We start from the raw sequence: 24,533 nt of genomic DNA, 5'->3' as shown, positions 1-24,533 counted from the left end.
GTGTGCTTATGCGTACGTTCGCAAAACAGAAACTAAACAGGTTTTAAGAGACAATAACGTACTGTTCTTACCTTCCGGTTCCGGATTCCTTCAGCACTCCTTACTAAGCGAAGCAGACGCTTATCTGGTCAGCACTACGAGGAATATTACCTCCCACCTTTTGCTGACCGATAATGTCTGTTGAAATTACCTAGTACAGATATGTGAAGAGCGGGCGAATCCCCAATTGATAAAGCCTAATCTATATCCTATATTAAACACTCTAAAAGGTTAAAGAACACGGGGGGTAATTCCAAGTTGATCGCAGCAGGATTTTTGTTAGCAATTGGGCAAAACCATGGAGGTCATTCCGAGTCGTTCGCTCGGAAAATTTCTTCGCATCGCAGCGTTTTTCCGCTTAGTGCGCATGCGCAATGTCCGCACTGCGACTGCGCCAAGTAAATTTGCTATGAAGTTTGGATTTTTACTCACGGCTTTTTCTTCGCTCAGGCGATCGTAGTGTGATTGACAGGAAATGGGTGTTACTGTGCGGAAACAGGCCGTTTTATGGGCGTGTGGGAAAAAACGCTACCGTTTCCGGAAAACCCGCGGGAGTGGCTGGAGAAACGGAGGAGTGTCTGGGCGAACGCTGGGTGTGTTTGTGACGTCAAACCAGGAACGATAAGCACTGAACTGATCGCAGATGCCGAGTAAGTCTGAAGCTACTCTGAAACTGCTACGAGATGTGTAATCGCAATATTGCGAATCTTTAGATCGCAATTTTAAGAAGCTAAGATTCACTCCCAGTAGGCGGCGGCTTAGTGTGTGCAATACTGCTAAAATCGCCTTGCGAGCGAACAACTCGGAATGAGGGCCACAGTACGCAATTGGCGTATGGAATACCGTAAGAGTACGCACGAAGCGTAACGAACGCTTAGCCGTGGACGAGACGCACGAGCGGCACGTTCGCTCACGGCTTAGAGCGTAAAGGCAAGCACGCTATAGGCTGCCGACTAACGTAATGATACGCTATCAGTGCAGCGGACGCTCGAGACCACGAGGAGATCACAAGCGGCGCTGACGCTCACAGAGTTAAACCTTTATAACTATACCATAAACAATGTACTTATACTGTAAACCCTTGTGCAGTGATAAGGTGTAAATGCAACACAATGTAACTCAGTTAGTTTCAAAGCTGTATGAGCGTCTGTGACGCTCTGAGAACCCTTTAGCAATATAATAAACACTCAAATACCGGTCTAAGGGTCTAACACCTTTTAAGGGAAAAGAATGAACGTTCAATTGCAAAAGAATACACAATACAAGTTATACACTACCAAAATAACATAAAATACCTAACCGAATAACTACACGTTAAAATACAACAAAGACACAATTACATTTAAGGGGGGACGGAGAGAGAGAATGGCTTACAACAAAATAGGAGATAAATATGGTTGCAGAGAACTTACGCACAAGGGGAAACAATCGCAAGCGCCTTTCTGGATATCCAGCTCCCGATTATCAGTGATGAGAACCGTTGAAAAGAGTAGAGAGCTGGCCCAGATCGGCTTGTCCTTTTATACACTACACACAATACAGTACAATGGTCCCTACATTATTATTGTTCATTGGACACAGGAATTCGTCTCCGCATTATAACAAAAGGTCATAGGTTGGTTCATACAGGTGGGCTGTGACTATTCCAAACTGCTCAGGTGGGAGGGAAACTGGGTTTCCCGCCGCATGGGTAATAAAGTGCAAATATAGTAAATGTCCATAAACTTCTTATGCCCATAACTAAACGCACGAGCGATTAATCCGCTTCAAACCAACACCGGAATATTGCTAATTATATTCTCTTCCGATGGATACTAAACACCACTGTGTAACCCCTGTCTGACCCTTCGTATCAAACAAAGAGGAATCTCTTTGTCCCCGAACATGCTATATTAACTAAACTTTCAGATTCTATCAAAGGGACCATAATCTACAAAATACATTATATGACTAAAATATGTTACGATTGAGTCGCCCGCTAGACGTACACAAACTCTACCGTAAATGCGCATACCGTGCGCCTGCGGGTGCACGCGACTGTGAGTATACGCACGCACGGGAGGGCTCATGCACGTGCAGCAGGCACTCGCATGAGGTGCATATATGGCAATGTGCAGCGTGATATTTTTCTGACTTTGACAATTCATACCCCCGTCGGCATTATTTGTTTGTAAAAGAGCGGGCTGAAGCGCGCCATGTAGGGGGCGGGGCTTAGCCCTCACAGCTCTCATCAGAGCCATTTTCTCTCCAGGAGCTGCAGAGACGCTGGTCCTTCCTCACCACAGCAAATTTGGTGCAAAAATAAGTGATTGTAAAGTGCTGTAGGGTCTGAGGCAATATATATAAAGTTTCAGAACCGGTACAGGCACTGGGTTGTGAGCTGGCAAACTCCCTCTGTGTTTATCTGACAGGCTTTACTGTGGGTCTGTCCCCCTTTTGGCCCAGTGTGTCTGTGGGTGTCGGTACAGGTGTGTCAGCATGTCTGAGGCGGAGTGCTCTTCCCAGAAGGAGACTGTGTTGGGGGCAGAAACGGCTGTGGGAGTGACCCTGTCGGCACCGCCGACTCCTGACTGGGTAAATGTGTTGAATGCTTTGAATGCTAATGTGGATCTTATTAAGAAGAGACTAGATAAATCTGAATCTCAAAACCAGGTATGGAAGAAATCGGTGGAGGATGTGTTATCACAGGTACAGACCCCCTCGGGGTCACATAAACGTTCGTTTGCACAGTTAGCAGACACAGATAACGACACAGACACTGACTCCAGTGTCGACTATAGTGATACCAGATTAGACCCAAAATTGGCAAAAAGCATTCAGTACATGATTGTGGCAATAAAAGACGTGTTGCACCGAGGACCCTGCGGTTTCTGATACTAGGGCCTGCATGTTTAAGGGAAAGAAACCTGAGGTAACGTTTACTCCCTCTCATGAACTGAATGCCCTTTTTGAAAAAATGTGGGAAAATCCTGACAGAAAGTTTCTTATTCCCAAAAGGATTCAAATGGCGTATCTGTTCCCCTCTGGGGATAGAGAGAAGTGGGAGTCACCTCCCATTGTAGACAAGGCGCTGTCACGGTTGTCTAAAAAGGTGGCTTTACCATCTCCTGACATGGCAGCCCTTAAGGATTCCGCGGATCGTAGACAGGAAAATACGCTAAAATCCATTTACGTCACCACAGGTACACTACTCAGACCAGCTATTGCATCTGCGTGGGTGAGTAGTGCTATAGAAAAAAGGGCAGATAACTTGTCATCTGATATAGATACCCTGGATAGGGAGGGAGGCCATCCTTTTAACGCTAGGTTATATCAGGGATACTGCAGCCTACTTAAAGGAAGCGGCGAGAGATATTGGCCTCTTGGGATCAAGGGCAAATGCCATGGCAGTCTCAGCTAGAAGAGCATTGTGGATTCATCAATGGAATGCTGATGCTGACTCTAAGAAAGCTATGGAGTCTCTACCGTATAAAGGTGGTGTATTGTTTGGTGAAGGTCTCGCTGAGTTGGTATCTACGGCTACCGCGGGTAAATCGTAATTTTTGCCTTATGTTCCTCCACAACAAAAGAAAGCTCACCACTTGCAGATGCAGTCCTTTTTGCCAAATAAATACAAAAAAGGCAGAGGTTATTCCTTCCTTGCTAATAGAGGAAGAGGAAAAAGTAAAAGATCTCCGGCCGTGGCAGGTTCTCAGGTGCTTCCGTCAAATCCACCGCATGACGCTGGGGCTCCTCTGCGGGAGTCCGCATCGGTGGGGGCATGTCTTAAACTTTTCATTCATTTCTGGGCTCGTTCGGCCCTAGACCCGTGGATTCTGGAAATAGTGTTTCAGGGGTACAAACTGGAGTTTCAAGACGTGCCCCCTCGACGTTTTTTCAAATCAGCCTTACCAGCTTCTCTTCCGAACAGGGAGGTAGTATGCGATGCAATACAAAAATTGTGTCGGAATCAAGTCATTGTCAGGGTTCCCCTGGCACAACAGGGAGAAGGCTTTTATTCAAGCCTGTTTGTGGTCCCGAAGCCGGACGGCTCGGTCAGACCAATTCTGAACCTAACATCCCTCAGTCTTTACCTAAGAAAATTCAGATTCAAGATGGAATCTCTCCGAGCAGTGATCTCCAATCTCGAGGAAGGGGATTTCATGGTGTCGGTCGACATAAAGGATGCCTACTTACACATCCCCATAAATCCTCCGCATCAGGCTTACCTGCGGTTTGCTACTCAGGATTGTCATTACCATATTTAAGACGCTGCCGTTTGGTCTATCCACGGCTCCGAGGATTTTCACCAAGGTAATGGCGGAAATGATGGTTCTCCTTCGCAAGCAAGGAGTCACAATTATTCCTTACCTGGACGATCTCCTGATAAAGGCGAGATCCAAAAACAAGCTGGAGCAGGACATTGCGCTCTCTCTGACAGTTCTGCAACAACATGGTTGGCTCCTAAACATGCCGAAGTCACAGTTGAATCCGACAAAGCGGCTGTTGTTTTTGGGAATGATTCTGGACACGGAATTACAGAGAATTTTTCTTCCAGAAGAGAAGGCTCTGGAAATTCAGAGTTTGGTCAAACAAATTCTGAAACCAGCGAGAGTATCAATTCATCAATGCACTCGGCTGCTGGGGAAGATGGTGGCGGCCTACGAGGCCATTCAATTTGGCAGATTCCATGCCAGGGTGTTTCAGTGGGACCTGTTGGACAAGTGTTCCGGATCTCATCTGCACATACACCGGAAAATAATCCTATCCTCCAAGACCAGAATCTCACTCCTGTGGTGGCTGCACAGCTCTCACCTCCTAGAGGGACGCAGGTTCGCGATCCAGGACTGGATCCTAGTAACCACAGATGCGAGTCTCCGAGGCTGGGGAGCAGTCACACAGGGGGAAAACTTCCAGGGAAAATGGTCAAGCCAGGTAGTTTGTCTACACATAAATATTCTGGAGTTAAGGGCCATTTACAACGGCCTCCTTCAAGCGGAACGTCTTCTTCGCAACCGGCCCATCCTAATACAATCGGACAATATAACAGCAATAGCGCATATAAACCGCCAGGGCGGAACAAAGAGCAGGGCGGCAATAGCAGAGACCACAAAAATTCTCCGCTGGGCGGAAAGACATACAAGCGCTCTGTCAGCGATCTTTATTCCAGGAGTGGACGACTGGGAAGCAGACTTCCTCAGCAGACACGATCTCCATCCAGGAGAGTGGGGTCTTCATCAAGAGGTTTTCACAGAAGTGACAAGTCTTTGGGGAATTCCTAAAATAGACATGATGGCATCTCGCCTCAACAAGAATCTTCAGAGATATTGTTCCAGGTCGAGGGACCCTCAAGCAATAGCGGTGGACGCGCTGGTAACACCATGGGTGTTTCAGTCGGTGTACGTGTTTCCTCCGCTGCCACTCATTCCAAAGGTGTTAAAGATCATAAGAAGAACAAAGGTTCAGGTGATCCTCATTGCTCTGAACTGGCCAAGGAGGGCTTGGTATCCAGATCTTCAGGAATTACTCATAAGAGATCCCTGGCCTCTTCCTCTACGAGAGGATCTGTTACAGCAGGGGCCGTGCGTGTACCACGACTTACCGCGGCTACGTTTGACGGCTTGGCGGTTGAACGCCGGATCCTAGCCCGAAAGGGTATTCCCAGTGAAGTTATTCCCACACTTCTTCAGGCTAGAAAAGGAGTAACGTCTAAACATTATCACCGTATTTGGAGAAAATATGTGTCTTGGTGTGAATCCAAGAAGGCTCCTACAGAAGAATCTCAGCTAGGGCGTTTTCTCCATTTCCTGCAAGCAGGTGTGGATGTGGGTCTAAAGTTAGGCTCGATTAAAGTACAAATTTTGGCCTTATCGGTTTTCTTTCAGAAACCATTGGCCTCCTTTCCAGAAGTTCAGACTTTCGTGAAAGGAGTTTTGTACATCCAACCTCCATTTGTGCCCCCAGTGGCACCATGGGATCTTAACGTGGTGTTGCATTTTCTTCAATCACATTGGTTTGAACCTTTACGGAAGGTTGAGTTGAAATTTCTCACTTGGAAAGTGGTCATGCTATTGGCCTTGGCATCCGCAAGGCGGGTGTCTGAGTTAGTGGCTTTGTCTCATAAGAGTCCTTATTTAATTTTCCATGAGGATAGAGCAGAGTTGAGGACTCGTCAACAATTTCTGCCGAAGGTGGTTTCATCGTTCCACATGAACCAACCTATTGTGGTACCAGTGGCTACTGACGTCTTTGTTATGCACACCAGTGCCAGCAGGAATGTACTGGTGTCTGAACGGTGAGGGATGCAAAACAAATGAACTCACAGACAAACTGGGGAATATGACATTACATACACAGAAGGTGATAGGGTAACAAAATAAACACAAAGTGAACAGAGAAGCACAAAGGCTAAGAAACCGGGTGTCTCCCTAGTATTAGGAATGCTCAGATGGAAAGAAGCGAGATGTAGTGATTTAATACGTAGAGAACCCGAAATGTTGTTGCTAAGGGCAACAGCAAAACCCTAAAGGGTTACCAACGGGTGTGGCAGTAAACTCCTTGGTCAGAGATGAAATAATAGACACAAGGAGAGTCTCCACAATCCTAGTCCTCACTTGTAGTGCACTGGTTCAGCTTACTGCCACTAAACTGACACCTGAACACCTTGCACAGTGAGAAAGGATTTTGGCAGGCAAGTCTGAGAATACAGCCGCAAACTTGCTAGGTTCACAGAGTAGCAAAAGAACCCCAGCAGGTTAAACGACTGACTCCAGTCTTACTGCTAGGTCTGGATTGGCAGAGTGTAATACCAAATCCCAAGGCCTATTTGCAGTAAGCAACAACAAATACAAAGTTTACACAGTACTAGCTAGCTTTCAGGAACTGACTAACCAACAAAGATTCAGCAGCATCTGCCTAACCTGAGAAGAGGGTTTATATAGCAGGTGCTGTCCACGCCCCACTCAGACCTCTCAGACTGTGAGCACAAAAACCAGCACCGGATCCCCTGCCGTGCACAGAGTCTGTAACCACTGCACAGCAAAAGACCCGAACCGGAGTATCAGCTACGCTCAGGTTACTCCGCTAGCACTTGTCTCCCGGTTGCCATGACGACGTGGCAGCACAGAGCAGGAGACCCTAACAGTCTTCCAGGAGTCAAAATCTCTCGATGTGGTCAGGGCCTTGAAGATTTACGTCGCCAGAACGGCTCCACTTAGGAAAACGGAAGCTCTGTTTATCCCAGGGACGTGCAGTCAGGGGAGGCAGTGCCTCCCCTGTCATTAATGAGTAAAATAATACAAAGAAGATACTTATGACACATAAGTATCTTCTTTATTATTTTACCTATCATTAATGTGTGAAAATCAGTTTGGGAGGCACCGATCGTGGTGCCTCCCATAGTGATTGGGAAAGGTATGGGGAGCGGGGGGCGGGCGCGGGCGGGGCCTAGCAATGGGCAGGAAAAGCCCATTGAAATAACATGGGAAAGCGGCACCATTAGCGGTGCCGCTTTCCTACAGGGACGTGCTTTCAACCTATGAAAGCACGTCCCTGTGAGTGAAGCCACAGTGATTGGCCAGCGGATCCGTCACTGGATCCGCTGTCAATCACTGTGTGGGCGTCGGTACCAGCGGAGGTGCGGGCGGCGGAGGTGCGGGATGCGGCGGGCCGGGCGTCGGAGGTGCTGGTGGCGGAGAGGCGGGCGGCGGTAGCGCGGCGGGAAGCGGCATTCAGGCCCCTTGTGCAGAGTTTGGCAGCGGAAGCGGTACCCATTTCAAAAATGGCGCCTAAACGTAATTTTTGAAATTCAAGATGGCCGCCGCGAGCCAATCATGGCTCGCCGCGTCATCGCCCGCCCCCTCCCGCTGACTTATATAAGTCAGCGCGAGGCAGCGGCTGTCAGTCCGACGGCGGAGGAGGAGCGGAGAAGAGCTCCTGAAGACTGAAGACGCCGTGGAAGTCCTGGATGGGCGGCGGCTATGCAAAAGAGCTTAGCAGCCGCCGCCCACCAGGTGAAGATGCTGGAAGTCCTGGGAAGGCGGCGGCCATGCAAAAGAGCTTAAAGGCCTCCGCCTCCCAGGTGAAGACGTCGTGGAAGTCCTGGATGGGCGGCGGCTATGCAAAAGAGCTTAGCAGCCGCCGCCCACCAGGTGAAGACACCGGAGCAAGACCCCAGAAGCCCTGTGGAGGTGGCGCCCCCCCAGGTGAAGACGCCGGAAGCCCTGGGAAGGCGGCGGCCATGCAAAAGAGCTTAAAGGCCGCCGCCCCCAGGTGAAGACCCAGTTTAATAAAGGATTTTTTAAAGAATGTGTCGTGGTTTTTTTTCAATATTTTCTTTACAGGTGGACTACAGGTGCCAGAGGGCCCTTTATGTCCGGGCATGCTGGCACTTGTGGTTCTCCAAGTGCCAGCATGCTGGGGCAGGCTTGCTGGGACCTGTAGGCCACCTGTAAAGAACAATATTACTATTCTTTGCAGGTGGCCTACAGGTGCCAGCGGGCCCTTTATGTCCGGGCATGCTGGCACTTGTGGTTCTCCAAGTGCCAGCATGCTGGGGCAGGCTTGCTGGGATCTGTAGGCCACCTGTAAAGAACAGAACATACAATGAACCCCGCACCCACCGCCACCAGGGGTGCGGGGCATAGCACTGGGCTAACAGCCCAGTGCTGGTTGTTGCTCGGGAGGGGGGACCCCATTTAGATTTTTTGGGAGCCCCACTTTCCGAGGAATTCCAGCCCTGGGCTGACTGGTTTGGGGGGTGTTTAATGGCATGGCAGGGGGACCCCACACTGAGTGTCTCCCCTGCTATGGCATTATCCCCCCTGGCTGGTTCTGCCTGGTGCTGGTTTTAGTGGTGTGGGGAAAACTGCACTTTTTTTTTCTTTCGGGGGGGGGGGGGGGGGGGTTTAGCTGCAATGCCTCCCCAGGCCCTGACCTCATCTCACGTCACTGGTTTATCCTGTATGCTGCCAACAAGATTGGAACGCCTGCTTCAAAGCAGACTATTGCGCGCTGGATCTGCAATACGATTCAGCATCCTCATTCTACGGCTGGATTGCCGTTACCGAAATCAGTGAAGGCCCACTCTACCAGGAAAGTGGGCTCATCCTGGGCATCTGTCCAAGGAGTCTCGGCATTACAACTCTGCCGAGCAGCTACTTGGTCGGGTTCAAACACTTTTGCGAAATTTTACAAGTTTGATACCTTGGCTGATGAGGACCTCTTGTTTGGTCAATCTGTGCTGCAGAGTCATCCGCACTCTCCCGCCCATTCTAGAGCTTTGGTATAAACCCCATGGATCTTGAAGCGTCCCCAGCATCCTCTAGGACCTATGAGAAAATAGTATTTTAATACCTACCGGTAAATCCTTTTCTCTTAGTCCGTAGAGGATGCTGGGCGCCCGTCCCAGTGCGGACTCTATCTGCAGTTATTAGTTATGTTTACACACAGGTTGTGTTATGTTGTAGTCAGCCTGTTGCTGACACGGTTCATGCCGTTGACTGGGTTTCTGTTAAATGCCATGTTGTACGGCGTGCTTGAGGTGTGAGCTGTTATGTATCTCACCTTAGTTAACAATAAATCCTTTCCTCGAAATGTCCGTCTCCCTGGGCACAGTTCCTATAACTGGAGTCTGGAGGAGGGGCATAGAGGGAGGAGCCAGTTCACACCCCTTTCGAAGTCTTAAAGTGCCCATGTCTCCTGCGGATCCCGTCTATACCCCATGGTTCTTGAAGCGTCCCCAGCATCCTCTACAGACTAAGAGAAAAGGATTTACCGGTAAGTATTAAAATCCTATTTTTACATATTAAATGGAACTTTGTATTTATCAATAACACTGTCCAGACAATCAGACGTATATAATGCTTTATTAAAGTACCATATTGTATACAAATTGTGTATTGTTATTAACACTTTTAAGCACGTTTCCTCTCATAAACCTGGCACATATGCTACCCTGGCAAAGCTGGATGCAGCTGGTACTGTGTCCAGTCAGTCCTACAAGCAAACCAAAAATGCATCTGTTTTTCTGTAACATTTACACCTGTGTCCAACTCTACATCACATCTGCACCTTTCTACTGTACAACTATTTCTTGTCTACTTGGCTAGGATGTCTTCACTCATTTTCTATACTACTAGAATGTGAAAGCAGTGACAAGAAGAACAATTCGTATTGAATTTTTTGCTTTGCTGGCTATGACTTGTTTGCGTGTATTATTATTCAATGAAGAGATTAGTTAGTACTAACAGTAGAATGATATACAAACCATCCATACAAACCATCCTGTCAAAACAATATACTGTATAATATCAACAAGCAGTAAGCATTGTACATAATGTCAGAGAAATGTGTTTTAGATATGAGGATCTTGGCAGAAACACATTACGTATTGATGTTGTGTTGTTTACTAATGTATTACTATACACATGACTATAATCTGTTTTAGAAATACTTAAACCCTGCTGAATAGTCTGAATCAATGGAAGCTTTTCTCTCACAATACAGTGTTATTGTTCCTATACAGTATCCACAGCAGAGACACAGTCAGAAATAATGCATAATATAAAGAATTAAATAGGACAATACAATGTTTGTTCAGTGTTCACATTTTTCCAGTGTAGGAGTAAATTCTGATAATACACATTTGTAATTAGAACCTTTATTATTTATTTCTACAACTATTGCAGATGTTTAAGGAAATATGTGGATTTGATATCTTTTTTTTTTAATATGTTAATAGCATTACCCATGTATGCGAAGAATTGTCTGTAAATAAGGACCCTTATCATCTGATCATTCTTAAAAAAACAACAACACTCTGTATGCAACCTCCAAATAGGGCTTTGTGTATGACTTTTATTTCTTTATCATTTATCAGTCATTTATAAGAGTTCTTATACATAACACACAACATTGTGAGTAACTGTAGGTTTATATGATGTATGGGATACTAGTTCTGTGTGCAGTTATATGCCATGTTTTCTATAACAAAAACATTAGAGAAACTCAAAGGCGCAATGCAGCAAATGGCCAACAATTACCAGGACAACTTTGACATTTGTCTCTGTCACGGGAACATCTGTAGCATTTTTGTACACCTCTCTGGCTATGGAATGAGTTTTGGTTTGAGATGAGGCTAAGGGATAAATTTACTAACATGGGAGTTATATTTAAGATGATATGTTGCCCATAGCAACCAATCAGATTCTACTTCTCATTTATCTAGCACCTTCTAGAAGATAATATCTGGAATCTGATTGGTTGCTATGGGCAACATCTCATCTTAAATAGAACTCCCATCTTAGTAAATTTACTCCTTGGTTTGTGTCAGCAATGAGTGTATTAGACTTATTGAAAACATCTGAAAACCACTGAATTAGTGACTAGTTCAAGGTTTCTCAGCATAATCTCTCTGAACATGCAGGATTATTATAACTCAATCATCTTGCTTGTTCGCACTAAGTGGGTTCTTCATAAATGGAGGTACAGTATGTGATGAGAATTCCTGCTCTACTCAGCCATCACTATGTTTCATTGATCTGCCCACAGGAGGGGCTATTTCAGCTTATTGAGTACTAATTACTGCACCTGAGCTTCTGTATGGACACCTGTTAAACACAAATAGCAACAGGCAAATCTAAAGGTGTGCACACATGGTGAGATTTATCTGTCCAATCTGTCTGGTGAGAACAAAAATCTGGTAATGTATAAGAGCAAATGACAATCGACCATTTGTCCCAACCACTGGAAAATAGGCAATGGATGTTCAAACAAATAGGTTAAATCAGTTTGTTTGGAAAAATTAGTTAAATCATCGTTTCAATCCATTTTCCAGTGTTTAGGAGAAAATGGTTGATTGTCATTTGCACTCATCCATTACCAGATTTTTTCTTCTCACCAGGCAGATTGGACAGAAAAATCTCACGTGTGTACACACCATAAGTGTAATATTTTTGGGTGCAAGTATCACCCAAACTCTAAGGGGTAAATTTATTAAAACTTCTAAAACACAGACTTGGTGATGTTGCCCATAGCAACCAATCAGATGCTGCCTATCATTTCTTTATTGCCTTTTAGAAAATGATAGCATCTGATTGGTTGCTATGGGCAACATCACCAAAGGTGTAGTATGTTATGCCGGCGGTCGGGATCCCGGCGCCCAGCATCCTGGTGCCGGGATCCCAACTGCTGGCATGCCGGCAGTGGTGCGAGTGCAAATGAGCCCCTTGTGGGCACGCTGCGCTCGCCACGCTGCAGGCACGGTGGCGCGCTGCGCTATTTATTATCCCTCCAGGGGGGTTGTGGACCCCAAAGAGGGAGAATAGTTGTCGGTATGCAGGGTGTCGGGATGCCGGCGCCGGTATACTGAGCGCCGGGATCCCAACAGCCGGCATACTGAATACCACCCATCACCAATTCTCTGTTTTAGAAGCTTTAGTAAATTTACCCGTCAGTTGGTTATACGGGTGTAGTATGGTATGCCTGCGGCTGGGCTCCCGGCGACCAGCATACCGGCGCCGGGAGCCCGACCGCTGGCATACCGACAGCGTGGAGAGCGCAAATGAGACCCTTGCAGGCTCGCTGCGCTCGCCACACGCGCCACGCTATTTTATTCTCCCTCCAGGGGGGGGCGTGGACCCCCAAAAGGGAGAAAAAGGTGGTGGTATGCTGGCTGTCGGGATTCCGGTGCCGGTATACTGTGCGCCGGGATCCCGACAGTCGGCATACTGAAGACCACCCGGTTATACAGTATACAAGTAAAGTTAGAATGCAAATATATCTCACTGGGGGATCTTGTATCAAGCTTTGGAGAGAGATAAAGTGGAGAAGTTGTCCAAAGTAACCAAGCACAGTCTTTATCACACAAATATCTTCATCTGTTCTTTTTCACTTGCACTACCATCAAAGGAAATCTTTGAAATGTGCAATGGATGTAAATGCCAGCATAGAGTGGATGAGTAAATGTGATGTTACTCCTACACATCAATGGTATTTTAAAGTGTAACCCCTGTTTGCATGGATGTGGTAGTGTGAGATGTACCTGGTGATGTCCTTGGGTCAAATATCTAGCTGTAGGTCAGTCTATTTCTCTTTTCCATACCTGACTTTGGGGTCTATTCACAAAGCAGTGAAAAGAGTGGAGAAGTGAGCTTGTAGAGAAGATGTCCATGGCAACCAATCAGCTGCTCCGTACAATTGTATAGTATGCAAATTATAAATGTTACCTCAATGCTTATTGGTTGCCATAGGCAACTTCTCCACTCTTTTCACTGCTTCATGAATAGACCATTTTATGGGTCAGGTGTGAATAAAAAAATAAAAACAAAGGTATGCTAGGTGACATACATACATTACTGATTCATGGGCATCAGGTCATATTCCTGAGTAAATAATATGTATTGTGATTTTCAAAGGTAGAGGCCTTTAGTCAATGACAGTGTTCAGGTGCAACATATATTTCCTTATCAAATAATGTAGAATATGTGAGCTTAAAACTAGAGATGAGCGCCGGAAATTTTTCGGGTTTTGTGTTTTGGTTTTGGGTTCGGTTCCGCGGCCGTGTTTTGGGTTCGACCGCGTTTTGGCAAAACCTAACCGAATTTTTTTTGTCGGATTCGGGTGTGTTTTGGATTCGGGTGTTTTTTTCCAAAAAACCTAAAAAACAGCTTAAATCATAGAATTTGGGGGTCATTTTGATCCCAAAGTATTATTAACCTCAAAAACCATCATTTCCACTCATTTTCAGTCTATTCTGAATACCTCACACCTCACAATATTATTTTTAGTCCTAAAATTTGCACCGAGGTCGCTGGATGACTAAGCTAAGCGACCCTAGTGGCCGACACAAACACCTGGCCCATCTAGGAGTGGCACTGCAGTGTCACGCAGGATGTCCCTTCCAAAAAACCCTCCCCAAACAGCACATGACGCAAAGAAAAAAAGAGGCGCAATGAGGTAGCTGTGTGAGTAAGATAAGCGACCCTAGTGGCCGACACAAACACCGGGCCCATCTAGGAGTGGCACTGCAGTGTCACGCAGGATGTCCCTTCCAAAAAACCCTCCCCAAACAGCACATGACGCAAAGAAAAAAAGAGGCGCAATGAGGTAGCAGTGTGAGTAAGATAAGCGACCCTAGTGGCCGACACAAACACCGGGCCCATCTAGGAGTGGCACTGCAGTGTCACGCAGGATGTCCCTTCCAAAAAACCCTCCCCAAACAGCACATGACGCAAAGAAAAAAAGAGGCGCAATGAGGTAGCTGTGTGAGTAAGATAAGCGACCCTAGTGGCCGACACAAACACCGGGCCCATCTAGGAGTGGCACTGCAGTGTCACGCAGGATGTCCCTTCCAAAAAACCCTCCCCAAACAGCACATGACGCAAAGAAAAAAAGAGGTGCAATGAGGTAGCTGTGTGAGTAAGATAAGCGACCCTAGTGGCCGACACAAACACCGGGCCCATCTAGGAGTGGCACTGCAGTGTCACGCAGGATGGCCCTTCCAAAAAACCCCCCCCAACAGCACATGACGCAAAGAAAAAAAGAGGCGCAATGAGATAGCTGTGTGAGTAAGATAAGCGACCCTAGTGGCCGACACAAACACCGGGCCCATCTAGGAGTGTCACTGCAGTGTCACGCAGGATGTCCCTTCCAAAAAACCCTCCCCAAACAGCACATGACGCAAAGAAAAAAAGAGGCGCAATGAGGTAGCTGTGTGAGTAAGATAAGCGACCCTAGTGGCCGACACAAACACCGGGCCCATCTAGGAGTGGCACTGCAGTGTCACGCAGGATGGCCCTTCCAAAAAACCCTCCCCAAACAGCACATGACGCAAAGAAAAATTAAAGAAAAAGGAGGTGCAAGATGGAATTGTCCTTGGGCCCTCCCACCCACCCTTATGTTGTATAAACAGGACATGCACACTTTAACCAACCCATCATTTCAGTGACAGGGTCTGCCACACGACTGTGACTGATATGACGGGTTGGTTTGGACCCCCACCAAAAAAGAAGCAATTAATCTCTCCTTGCACAAACTGGCTCTACAGAGGCAAGATGTCCACCTCATCATCATCCTCCGATATATCACCGTGTACATCCCCCTCCTCACAGATTATCAATTCGTCCCCACTGGAATCCACCATCTCAGCTCCCTGTGTACTTTGTGGAGGCAATTGCTGCTGGTCAGTGTCTCCGCGGAGGAATTGATTATAATTCATTTTAATGAACATCATCTTCTCCGCATTTTCTGGATGTAACCTCGTACGCCGATTGCCGACAAGGTGAGCGGCGGCACTAAACACTCTTTCGGAGTACACACTTGTGGGAGGGCAACTTAGGTAGAATAAAGCCAGTTTGTGCAAGGGCCTCCAAATTGCCTCTTTTTCCTGCCAGTATAAGTACGGACTGTGTGACGTGCCTACTTGGATGCGGTCACTCATATAATCCTCCACCATTCTTTCAATGTTGAGAGAATCATATGCAGTGACAGTAGACGACATGTCCGTAATCGTTGTCAGGTCCTTCAGTCCGGACCAGATGTCAGCATCAGCAGTCGCTCCAGACTGCCCTGCATCACCGCCAGCGGGTGGGCTCGGAATTCTGAGCCTTTTCCTCGCACCCCCAGTTGCGGGAGAATGTGAAGGAGGAGATGTTGACAGGTCGCATTCCGCTTGACTTGACAATTTTGTCACCAGCAGGTCTTTCAACCCCAGCAGACCTGTGTCTGCCGGAAAGAGAGATCCAAGGTAGGCTTTAAATCTAGGATCGAGCACGGTGGCCAAAATGTAGTGCTCTGATTTCAACAGATTGACCACCCGTGAATCCTTGTTAAGCGAATTAAGGGCTGCATCCACAAGTCCCACATGCCTAGCGGAATCGCTCCGTGTTAGCTCCTTCTTCAATGCCTCCAGCTTCTTCTGCAAAAGCCTGATGAGGGGAATGACCTGACTCAGGCTGGCAGTGTCTGAACTGACTTCACGTGTGGCAAGTTCAAAGGGCATCAGAACCTTGCACAACGTTGAAATCATTCTCCACTGCACTTGAGACAGGTGCATTCCATCTCCTATATCGTGCTCAATTGTATAGGCTTGAATGGCCTTTTGCTGCTCCTCCAACCTCTGAAGCATATAGAGGGTTGAATTCCACCTCGTTACCACTTCTTGCTTCAGATGATGGCAGGGCAGGTTCAGTAGTTTTTGGTGGTGCTCCAGTCTTCTGTACGTGGTGCCTGTACGCCGAAAGTGTCCCGCAATTCTTCTGGCCACCGACAGCATCTCTTGCACGCCCCTGTCGTTTTTTAAAAAATTCTGCACCACCAAATTCAAGGTATGTGCAAAACATGGGACGTGCTGGAATTTGCCCATATTTAATGCACACACAATATTGCTGGCGTTGTCCGATGCCACAAATCCACAGGAGAGTCCAATTGGGGTAAGCCATTCCGCGATGATCTTCCTCAGTTGCCGTAAGAGGTTTTCAGCTGTGTGCATATTCTGGAAACCGGTGATACAAAGCGTAGCCTGCCTAGGAAAGAGTTGGCGTTTGCGAGATGCTGCTACTGGTGCCGCCGCTGCTGTTCTTGCGGCGGGAGTCCATACATCTACCCAGTGGGCTGTCACAGTCATATAGTCCTGACCCTGCCCTGCTCCACTTGTCCACATGTCCGTGGTTAAGTGGACATTGGGTACAACTGCATTTTTTAGGACACTGGTGAGTCTTTTTCTGACGTCCGTGTACATTCTCGGTATCGCCTGCCTAGAGAAGTGGAACCTAGATGGTATTTGGTAACGGGGGCACACTGCCTCAATAAATTGTCTAGTTCCCTGTGAACTAACGGCGGATACCGGACGCACGTCTAACACCAACATAGTTGTCAAGGCCTCAGTTATCCGCTTTGCAGCAGGATGACTGCTGTGATATTTCATCTTCCTCGCAAAGGACTGTTGGACAGTCAATTGCTTACTGGAAGTAGTACAAGTGGGCTTACGACTTCCCCTCTGGGATGACGATCGACTCCCAGCAGCAACAACAGCAGCGCCAGCAGCAGTAGGCATTACACTCAAGGATGCATCGGAGGAATCCCAGGCAGGAGAGGACTCGTCAGAATTGCCAGTGACATGGCCTGCAGGACTATTGGCATTCCTGGGTAAGGAGGAAATTGACACTGAGGGAGTTGGTGGGGTGGTTTGCGTGAGCTTGGTTACAAGAGGAAGGGATTTACTGGTCAGTGGACTGCTTCCGCTGTCACCCAAAGTTTTTGAACTTGTCACTGACTTATTATGAATGCGCTGCAGGTGACGTATAAGGGAGGATGTTCCGAGGTGGTTAACGTCCTTACCCCTACTTATTACAGCTTGACAAAGGCAACACACGGCTTGACAAATGTTGTCCGCATTTCTGGTGAAATACTTCCACACCGAAGAGCTGATTTTTTTTGTATTTTGACCAGGCATGTCAATGGCCCTATTCCTCCCACGGACAACAGGTGTCTCCCCGGGTGCCTGACTTAAACAAACCACCTCACCATCAGAATCCTCCTGGTCAATTTCCTCCCCAGCGCCAGCAACACCCATATCCTCCTCATCCTGGTGTACTTCAACACTGACATCTTCAATCTGACTATCAGGAACTGGACTGCGGGTGCTCCTTCCAGCACTTGCAGGGGGCGTGCAAATGGTGGAAGGCGCATGCTCTTCACGTCCAGTGTTGGGAAGGTCAGGCATCGCAACCGACACAATTGGACTCTCCTTGTGGATTTGGGATTTCGAAGAACGCACAGTTCTTTGCGGTGCTTTTGCCAGCTTGAGTCTTTTCAGTTTTCTAGCGAGAGGCTGAGTGCTTCCATCCTCATGTGAAGCTGAACCACTAGCCATGAACATAGGCCAGGGCCTCAGCCGTTCCTTGCCACTCCGTGTGGTAAATGGCATATTGGCAAGTTTACGCTTCTCCTCCGACAATTTTATTTTAGGTTTTGGAGTCCTTTTTTTACTGATATTTGGTGTTTTGGATTTGACATGCTCTGTACTATGACATTGGGCATCGGCCTTGGCAGACGACGTTGCTGGCATTTCATCGTCTCGGCCATGACTAGTGGCAGCAGCTTCAGCACGAGGTGGAAGTGGATCTTGATCTTTCCCTAATTTTGGAACCTCAACATTTTTGTTCTCCATATTTTAATAGGCACAACTAAAAGGCACCTCAGGTAAACAATGGAGATGGATGGATACTAGTATACTTATGGATGGACTGCCGAGTGCCGACACAGAGGTAGCTACAGCCGTGGACTACCGTACTGTACTGTGTCTGCTGCTAATATAGACTGGATGATAATGAGATGTAGTATGTATAAAGAAGAAAGAAAAAAAAAAACCACGGGTAGGTGGTATACAATTATGGATGGACTGCAGAGTGCCGACACAGAGGTAGCTACAGCCGTGGACTACCGTACTGTGTCTGCTGCTAATATAGACTGGTTGATAATGAGATGTAGTATGTATAAAGAAGAAAGAAAAAAAAAACCACGGGTAGGTGGTATACAATTATGGATGGACTGCCGAGTGCCGACACAGAGGTAGCTACAGCCGTGGACTACCGTACTGTGTCTGCTGCTAATATAGACTGGATGATAATGAGATGTAGTATGTAATGTATAAAGAAGAAAGAAAAAAAAAACCACGGGTAGGTGGTATACAATTATGGATGGACTGCCGAGTGCCGACACAGAGGTAGCTACAGCCGTGGACTACCGTACTGTACTGTGTCTGCTGCTAATATAGACTGGATGATAATGAGATGTAGTATGTATAAAGAAGAAAGAAAAAAAAAACACGGGTAGGTGGTATACAATTATGGATGGACTGCCGAGTGCCGACACAGAGGTAGCTACAGCCGTGAACTACCGTACTGTACTGTGTCTGCTGCTAATATAGACTGGATGATAATGAGATGTAGTATGTATAAAGAAGAAAGAAAAAAAAAACCACGGGTAGGTGGTATACAATTATGGATGGACTGCCGAGTGCCGACACAGTGGTAGCTACAGCCGTGGACTACCGTACTGTACTGTGTCTGCTGCTAATATAGACTGGATGATAATGAGATGTAGTATGTATAAAGAAGAAAGAAAAAAAAAACCACGGGCAGGTGGTATACAATTATGGATGGACTGCCGAGTGCCGACACAGAGGTAGCTACAGCCGTGGACTACCGTACTGTGTCTGCTGCTAATATAGACTGGAGGATAATGAGATGTAGTATGTAATGTATAAAGAAGAAAGAAAAAAAAACCACGGGTAGGTGGTATACAATTATGGATGGACTGCCGAGTGCCGACACAGAGGTAGCTACAGCCGTGGACTACCGTACTGTGTCTGCTGCTAATATAGACTGGATGATAATGAGATGTAGTATGTATAAAGAAGAAAGAAAAAAAAAAACCACGGGTAGGTGGTATACAATTATGGATGGACTGCCGAGTGCCGACACAGAGGTAGCTACAGCCGTGGACTACCGTACTGTACTGTGTCTGCTGCTAATATAGACTGGATGATAATGAGATGTAGTATGTATAAAGAAGAAAGAAAAAAAAACCACGGGTAGGTGGTATACAATTATGGATGGACTGCCGAGTGCCGACACAGAGGTAGCTACAGCCGTGAACTACCGTACTGTGTCTGCTGCTAGTATAGACTGGATGATAAATAATGATATAAAAAATATATATATATCACTACTGCAGCCGGACAGGTATATATTATATAATGACGGACCTGCTGGACACTGTCTGTCAGCAGAATGAGTTTTTTAATTTTTATAGAATAAAAAAACACCACACAAGTCACACGACGAGTGTACTTTTTCAGGCAGACAATCACAATATACTATACTGGTGGTCAGTGTGGTCAGGTCACTGGTCACAGTGGTCAGTGGTCAATCACACTGGCAGTGGCACTCTGGCAGCAAAAGTGTGCACTGTTTAATATGTACTCCTGGCTCCTGTTATAACCTATAACTGCTCCCCAGTCTCCCCCACAATTAAGCTGTGTGAGCACAGTCAGATATTATACATAGATGATGCAGCACACTGGGCTGAGCACAGATATGGTATGTGAGTGTGACTGAGTCACTGTGTATCGTTTTTTTCAGGCAGAGAACAAGAACAGAACGGATTATTAAATAATAATAAATTATAAAACTGCACTGGTGGTCAGGTCACTGGTCATCAGTCACTAGTATAACTCCTCCTAAGCTCCAGTAAGTAAATGAAGTGTCTCACTCTCACTCTCCTATCTATTTTAATTTCTAAACGGAGAGGACGCCAGCCACGTCCTCTCCCTATCAATCTCAATGCACGTGTGAAAATGGCCGCGACGCGCGGCTCCTTATATAGAATCCGAGTCTCGCGATAGAATCCGAGCCTCGCGAGAATCCGACAGCGTGATGATGACGTTCGGGCGCGCTCGGGTTAACCGAGCAAGGCGGGAAGATCCGAGTCGCTCGGACCCGTGTAAAAAAACATGAAGTTCGGGCGGGTTCGGATTCAGAGAAACCGAACCCGCTCATCTCTACTTAAAACACCTTTATAGTAGCAACACCCTTGAAAGAAAATATCTAGGTCACATTCAGAGCAATTGCTTACTTCTTGGGCCCTCTCTAACAAATGGGCAGCTAAGCCACCACTTCGCTCTAATACTGTGGTTTTATTCCATTTACGACTAATGTACCTCTTCAACTAGCAACCATTTGACACAGGTCCAGTTATCCAGGGAAAGGATTCATTCCTTTCACCATTTGGCCAATGTAGAATTCTTGACTCAGTAACACAACACTCTCCTGTCTGGCACAGTAGCTCTCCTGGGTATAGACCACACATATCTGTTTCTGTTTCCATCTTGCTACTCATCTGGCTGTCTCCTCTGCTTTGTAATGAGTTGCTGCTTAGTGTGATCACACACCTTTTCAATCTTCTCGATGTGTACTGTATTTTAAATTGCAGTGTAGGAGCAGTTTGCAAAACTAGTGTGACTTAGAGTCTGATTCTGAGTCAGATGGATCTCTGCACAGACACAAATGGTGAAGTTTTGCATATAGCGCATGCACAGTTTGGAATTTACACATTTTTGCGCATGTCTGTCCTATTCTGAGCTGGACGGAACTTGGCCAGATCTGTCTTTCCATGAAATTGGGTGTTAGTACAAGAACTGAGTATCGATAGTGTGCTGCAACCTCCCTGCCTTTTGGAAGTGCCATGGGTGTGTATCTAAAGCTCCGTAAGGAACGGAAGCTTGTTTTTGAAGGCGCTCTTGCACCTACCATGTGGCTGGTGCACGTGCCATTACTAATGATGACATTTGCATGGCAGGTGCAAAATCAATGGGTGGCAGATGCACTAATTCTTACATTAGCTGAACAGAGCATTGCAGTAGCATAAGGTGGTAGATTTGTCTTCCATGGGTGCCTACGATTATAACCAATTTGTATCCAACTCAGAATCAGGCCCTAGCCTGCAACATTATTATATTATTTACATTCTCTGCACACATTGCCTGATTCAGAGGTGCATGCAATGTCAATGTCAGACGCAGTGGATTGATTTTTTTGCCATTGCTCTTGCACCACAGCTGCACTGCACTTGCACCTTCTTTAATTAGCAATAGTGCACGCACAGAGGATTTATTTGCAAAGTGAATGACAAGTAGTCAGCATTTGGGGGAGGTAATGGGGGTGGCGAAAAAACCCGCAAGCATGTCGGTACCATTTTCTGGGCATTCACTAGTCAGCTACTGCAAATTTGTTTGCAGTTAGTGAAGCTCCAGTGTCTTAGGATCGTCACTCAGTCTGAGACAATAAGGGTTGCAAAGAGATGGATCAACCAATATGCAGCCAATGTTCCTGATGTTTCCGCTTATGTACTGAGCGGCGGATGTGAGACAGTGGGCGTCTCTTTCCACAAGACGGCAGCTGGGCCATTAGCATGTTTTTGCAAATCCCTTGTGAGCTAAATCGCAGCTGCACATGCAACTGCTTGCACCTCTTAATTAGGCCCACAATCTCATGTCTTACCATATTACTCAACCAATCATGAGGCTTTTAGTGGGTGACAATACTTTTACTTGGTTCTTCTAAACCAAACACTCAGTTGTAGTGGAACAATCTTCTTGTGGTCGACACTTGCTCTATTATAACACTCAACTCATCTCTGTGTCTTTATTCCAGACTCTCATACTCCAATCTTTCCATTTCTGAACATAAATCAGATCTAAACTATGAACCCGGAACACAAACCTGGAAACCTGAATCCTGAATCACCAGAATCTACACACTCATCCTCTTAAAAAATATTGAGCATTGCAGGTTCTCAACCAAATTGTAAAACAGATCCATCCATCCATCCATCCAGGATATAAGGAAATCATCTAAACACAGAATTTAATCGATAGATTTCTACTAACGCACAGTACACAATCTACCTTTAGTTACAGAATAGCACATATAGGTTGATGTGATGTTTAGCTTTAAACAAATTAACAATGCACACATTTTGCAAATTATTAATTTACATTTTACAAGAGAGGTAACACTCATCTTATTTTACTTTACAGCAAAGATGAAATGGAAGATGCCCCTGTATTTTGGGATTCCACCAGCATGCAGATATAAACATACAACTTTTGTTTTGCAAAGTCATGTAAGTACTTTGATCAGTGTACTAGAAAATGGGGGTATTTTGTTTTTTTTGCTCACAGTGCAAAATAACAAAATAGTCTCTTTTGAGATTTCCCTAAGTCATGGGGCATGCATCACCCCCTGCACCCATTGCAATGTCTGACTGTTCCATGCTTCCTAGACTGGGATTACGTTTTTCCACGTATCAAAGACCGGAATGTTTAACCTTGCTACTGTAAATGTTGAAATGTGGAGCAATGACAGAAGTTTAGTCTCTGCTAATGTGTTGTGGCGGGATGCACTTGGTGGTCATATATAATCTCCATTGTTTCTTTACAGTGTGCTATGAGAGAGCACATGAAGAAAATGTGAATACAGTAAAGTACAGTATCTCTTATGAGGTCTCAGGATATTGTCAATGTTGATTAAAATCATGGTATAGATTTACCAGTTTTACCAACCTAGGCCAGTTTTGCTACCGCACTTTAAGTTTGCCTCCTACTTCTGTAATTCATCCTTTAATGTTTTCATTTTACACTGATGCTGCCCTCCTATTCCTCTACCTGTTGGGATTCTTCAAGGCTCTTCTCAGCCTTCTGTTTTCTCTATTTACACTTCATCTCTCAGTGAACTCACGCGCTTCTTTGGCCTCCAGTACCACCTTAATGCAGATGACATTGAAACCTATCTCTCCACCCCTGAATTATTCCCCCCTCTCTAATCCTGCATTTACATTTGCCTTTCTGACATCTTCACCTGGATGTCCCAACACTGTTGCTCACTCAACATGTCTAAAACACAGCTCCTCATCCTCTGTAATTTCTCTAATATCGCTATTCCTCCCCTTGTCTCCATTATGGTTGACAACATCATATTCTCCTTTGTTCCCTTTGCCCACTGTCTGGATATCATTATTAATGCCACCCTCAGCTATACATTTCATAGCTATTCCCTCTTGCAATATTGTTAACTCTTCTTCTGTAACATTATCAGAAGATGCTCTTTTCTCACTCAGAGGTGCAGATGTACTAAGCCTTGAAGAGTGATAAAGTGGAGAGAAATAAATTACCAACCAATCAACTCCTATTATTATTATTATTATTATTATCATTTATTTATATAGCGCCACATGGGATCCGCAGTGCCCAATTACAGAGTAAACAAATAAGCAAAACATGAATACAGTGACTTACAGTTCAATACAATATAGGACAAGTACAGGGTATATAAACATAGTTGCGTCAGTAAACAGCACTGAAATAAGTATCAGGGTGGCAGAAAACCGAGGGATTTGGTGCCATCAATGGGAGTATTGAAAAGAAGATAGGTTAAGTAAGAGACGTAAAATCACATGAGGGAAGAGGGCCCTGCTCGTGAGAGCTAGCTATCACTTTTCAAACATAGGGGTCTATTCATGAAGCAGTGAAAAGAGTGGAGAAGTGAGCATGTGGAGAAGTTGCCAATGGCAACCAATCAGCTGCTCTGTATAATTTTATAGTATGCAAATTATAAATGTTACTTCAATACTGATTGGTTGCCATGAGCAACTTCTCCACTGGCTCACTTCTCCACCCTTTTCACTGCTTCATGAATAAACGCCTTAGACTGTTATATGGCAGTTGAAAGCGGATTGGCAGGTACTTTGGGGTATATTTATGAAGCAGTGAAAAGAGTGGAGAAAAGGACCAGTGGACAAGTTGCCCATTTAAACTAATCAGCTTTGAAGGAAGCCTTTGTTAAGTACATTCTATAAAATATAAAGGAGATGCTGATTGTTTGCCATGGACAGCTTCTCCACTGGTATGTTTCTCCTCTGTTTTTACTGCTTCGTGAATAGACCCCTGAATCTCT

The 24,533-nt window shown here is 45.8% G+C and overlaps 1 protein-coding gene across 3 annotated transcripts in view; it reads left to right on the top strand.

Annotated features, from left to right (window-relative positions):
* Positions 1-24,533, top strand: part of LOC134905261 (uncharacterized) — a 177,618-nt gene that overhangs the window by 95,574 nt on the left and 57,511 nt on the right. For all 3 annotated transcript variants that reach the window (XM_063914637.1, XM_063914620.1, XM_063914628.1), the window contains one exon: positions 22,619-22,704. In XM_063914637.1, coding sequence (XP_063770707.1) covers positions 22,619-22,704 — 86 coding nt within the window. The remainder of the gene's footprint in view (positions 1-22,618; positions 22,705-24,533) is intronic.

The sequence above is a fragment of the Pseudophryne corroboree genome, chromosome 1 (assembly GCF_028390025.1).
Source record: "Pseudophryne corroboree isolate aPseCor3 chromosome 1, aPseCor3.hap2, whole genome shotgun sequence".
Taxonomy (NCBI): domain Eukaryota; kingdom Metazoa; phylum Chordata; class Amphibia; order Anura; family Myobatrachidae; genus Pseudophryne; species Pseudophryne corroboree.
The sequence above is the reverse complement of the archived record's forward strand: the minus strand, read 5'-3'. Positions and strand labels throughout refer to the sequence as shown.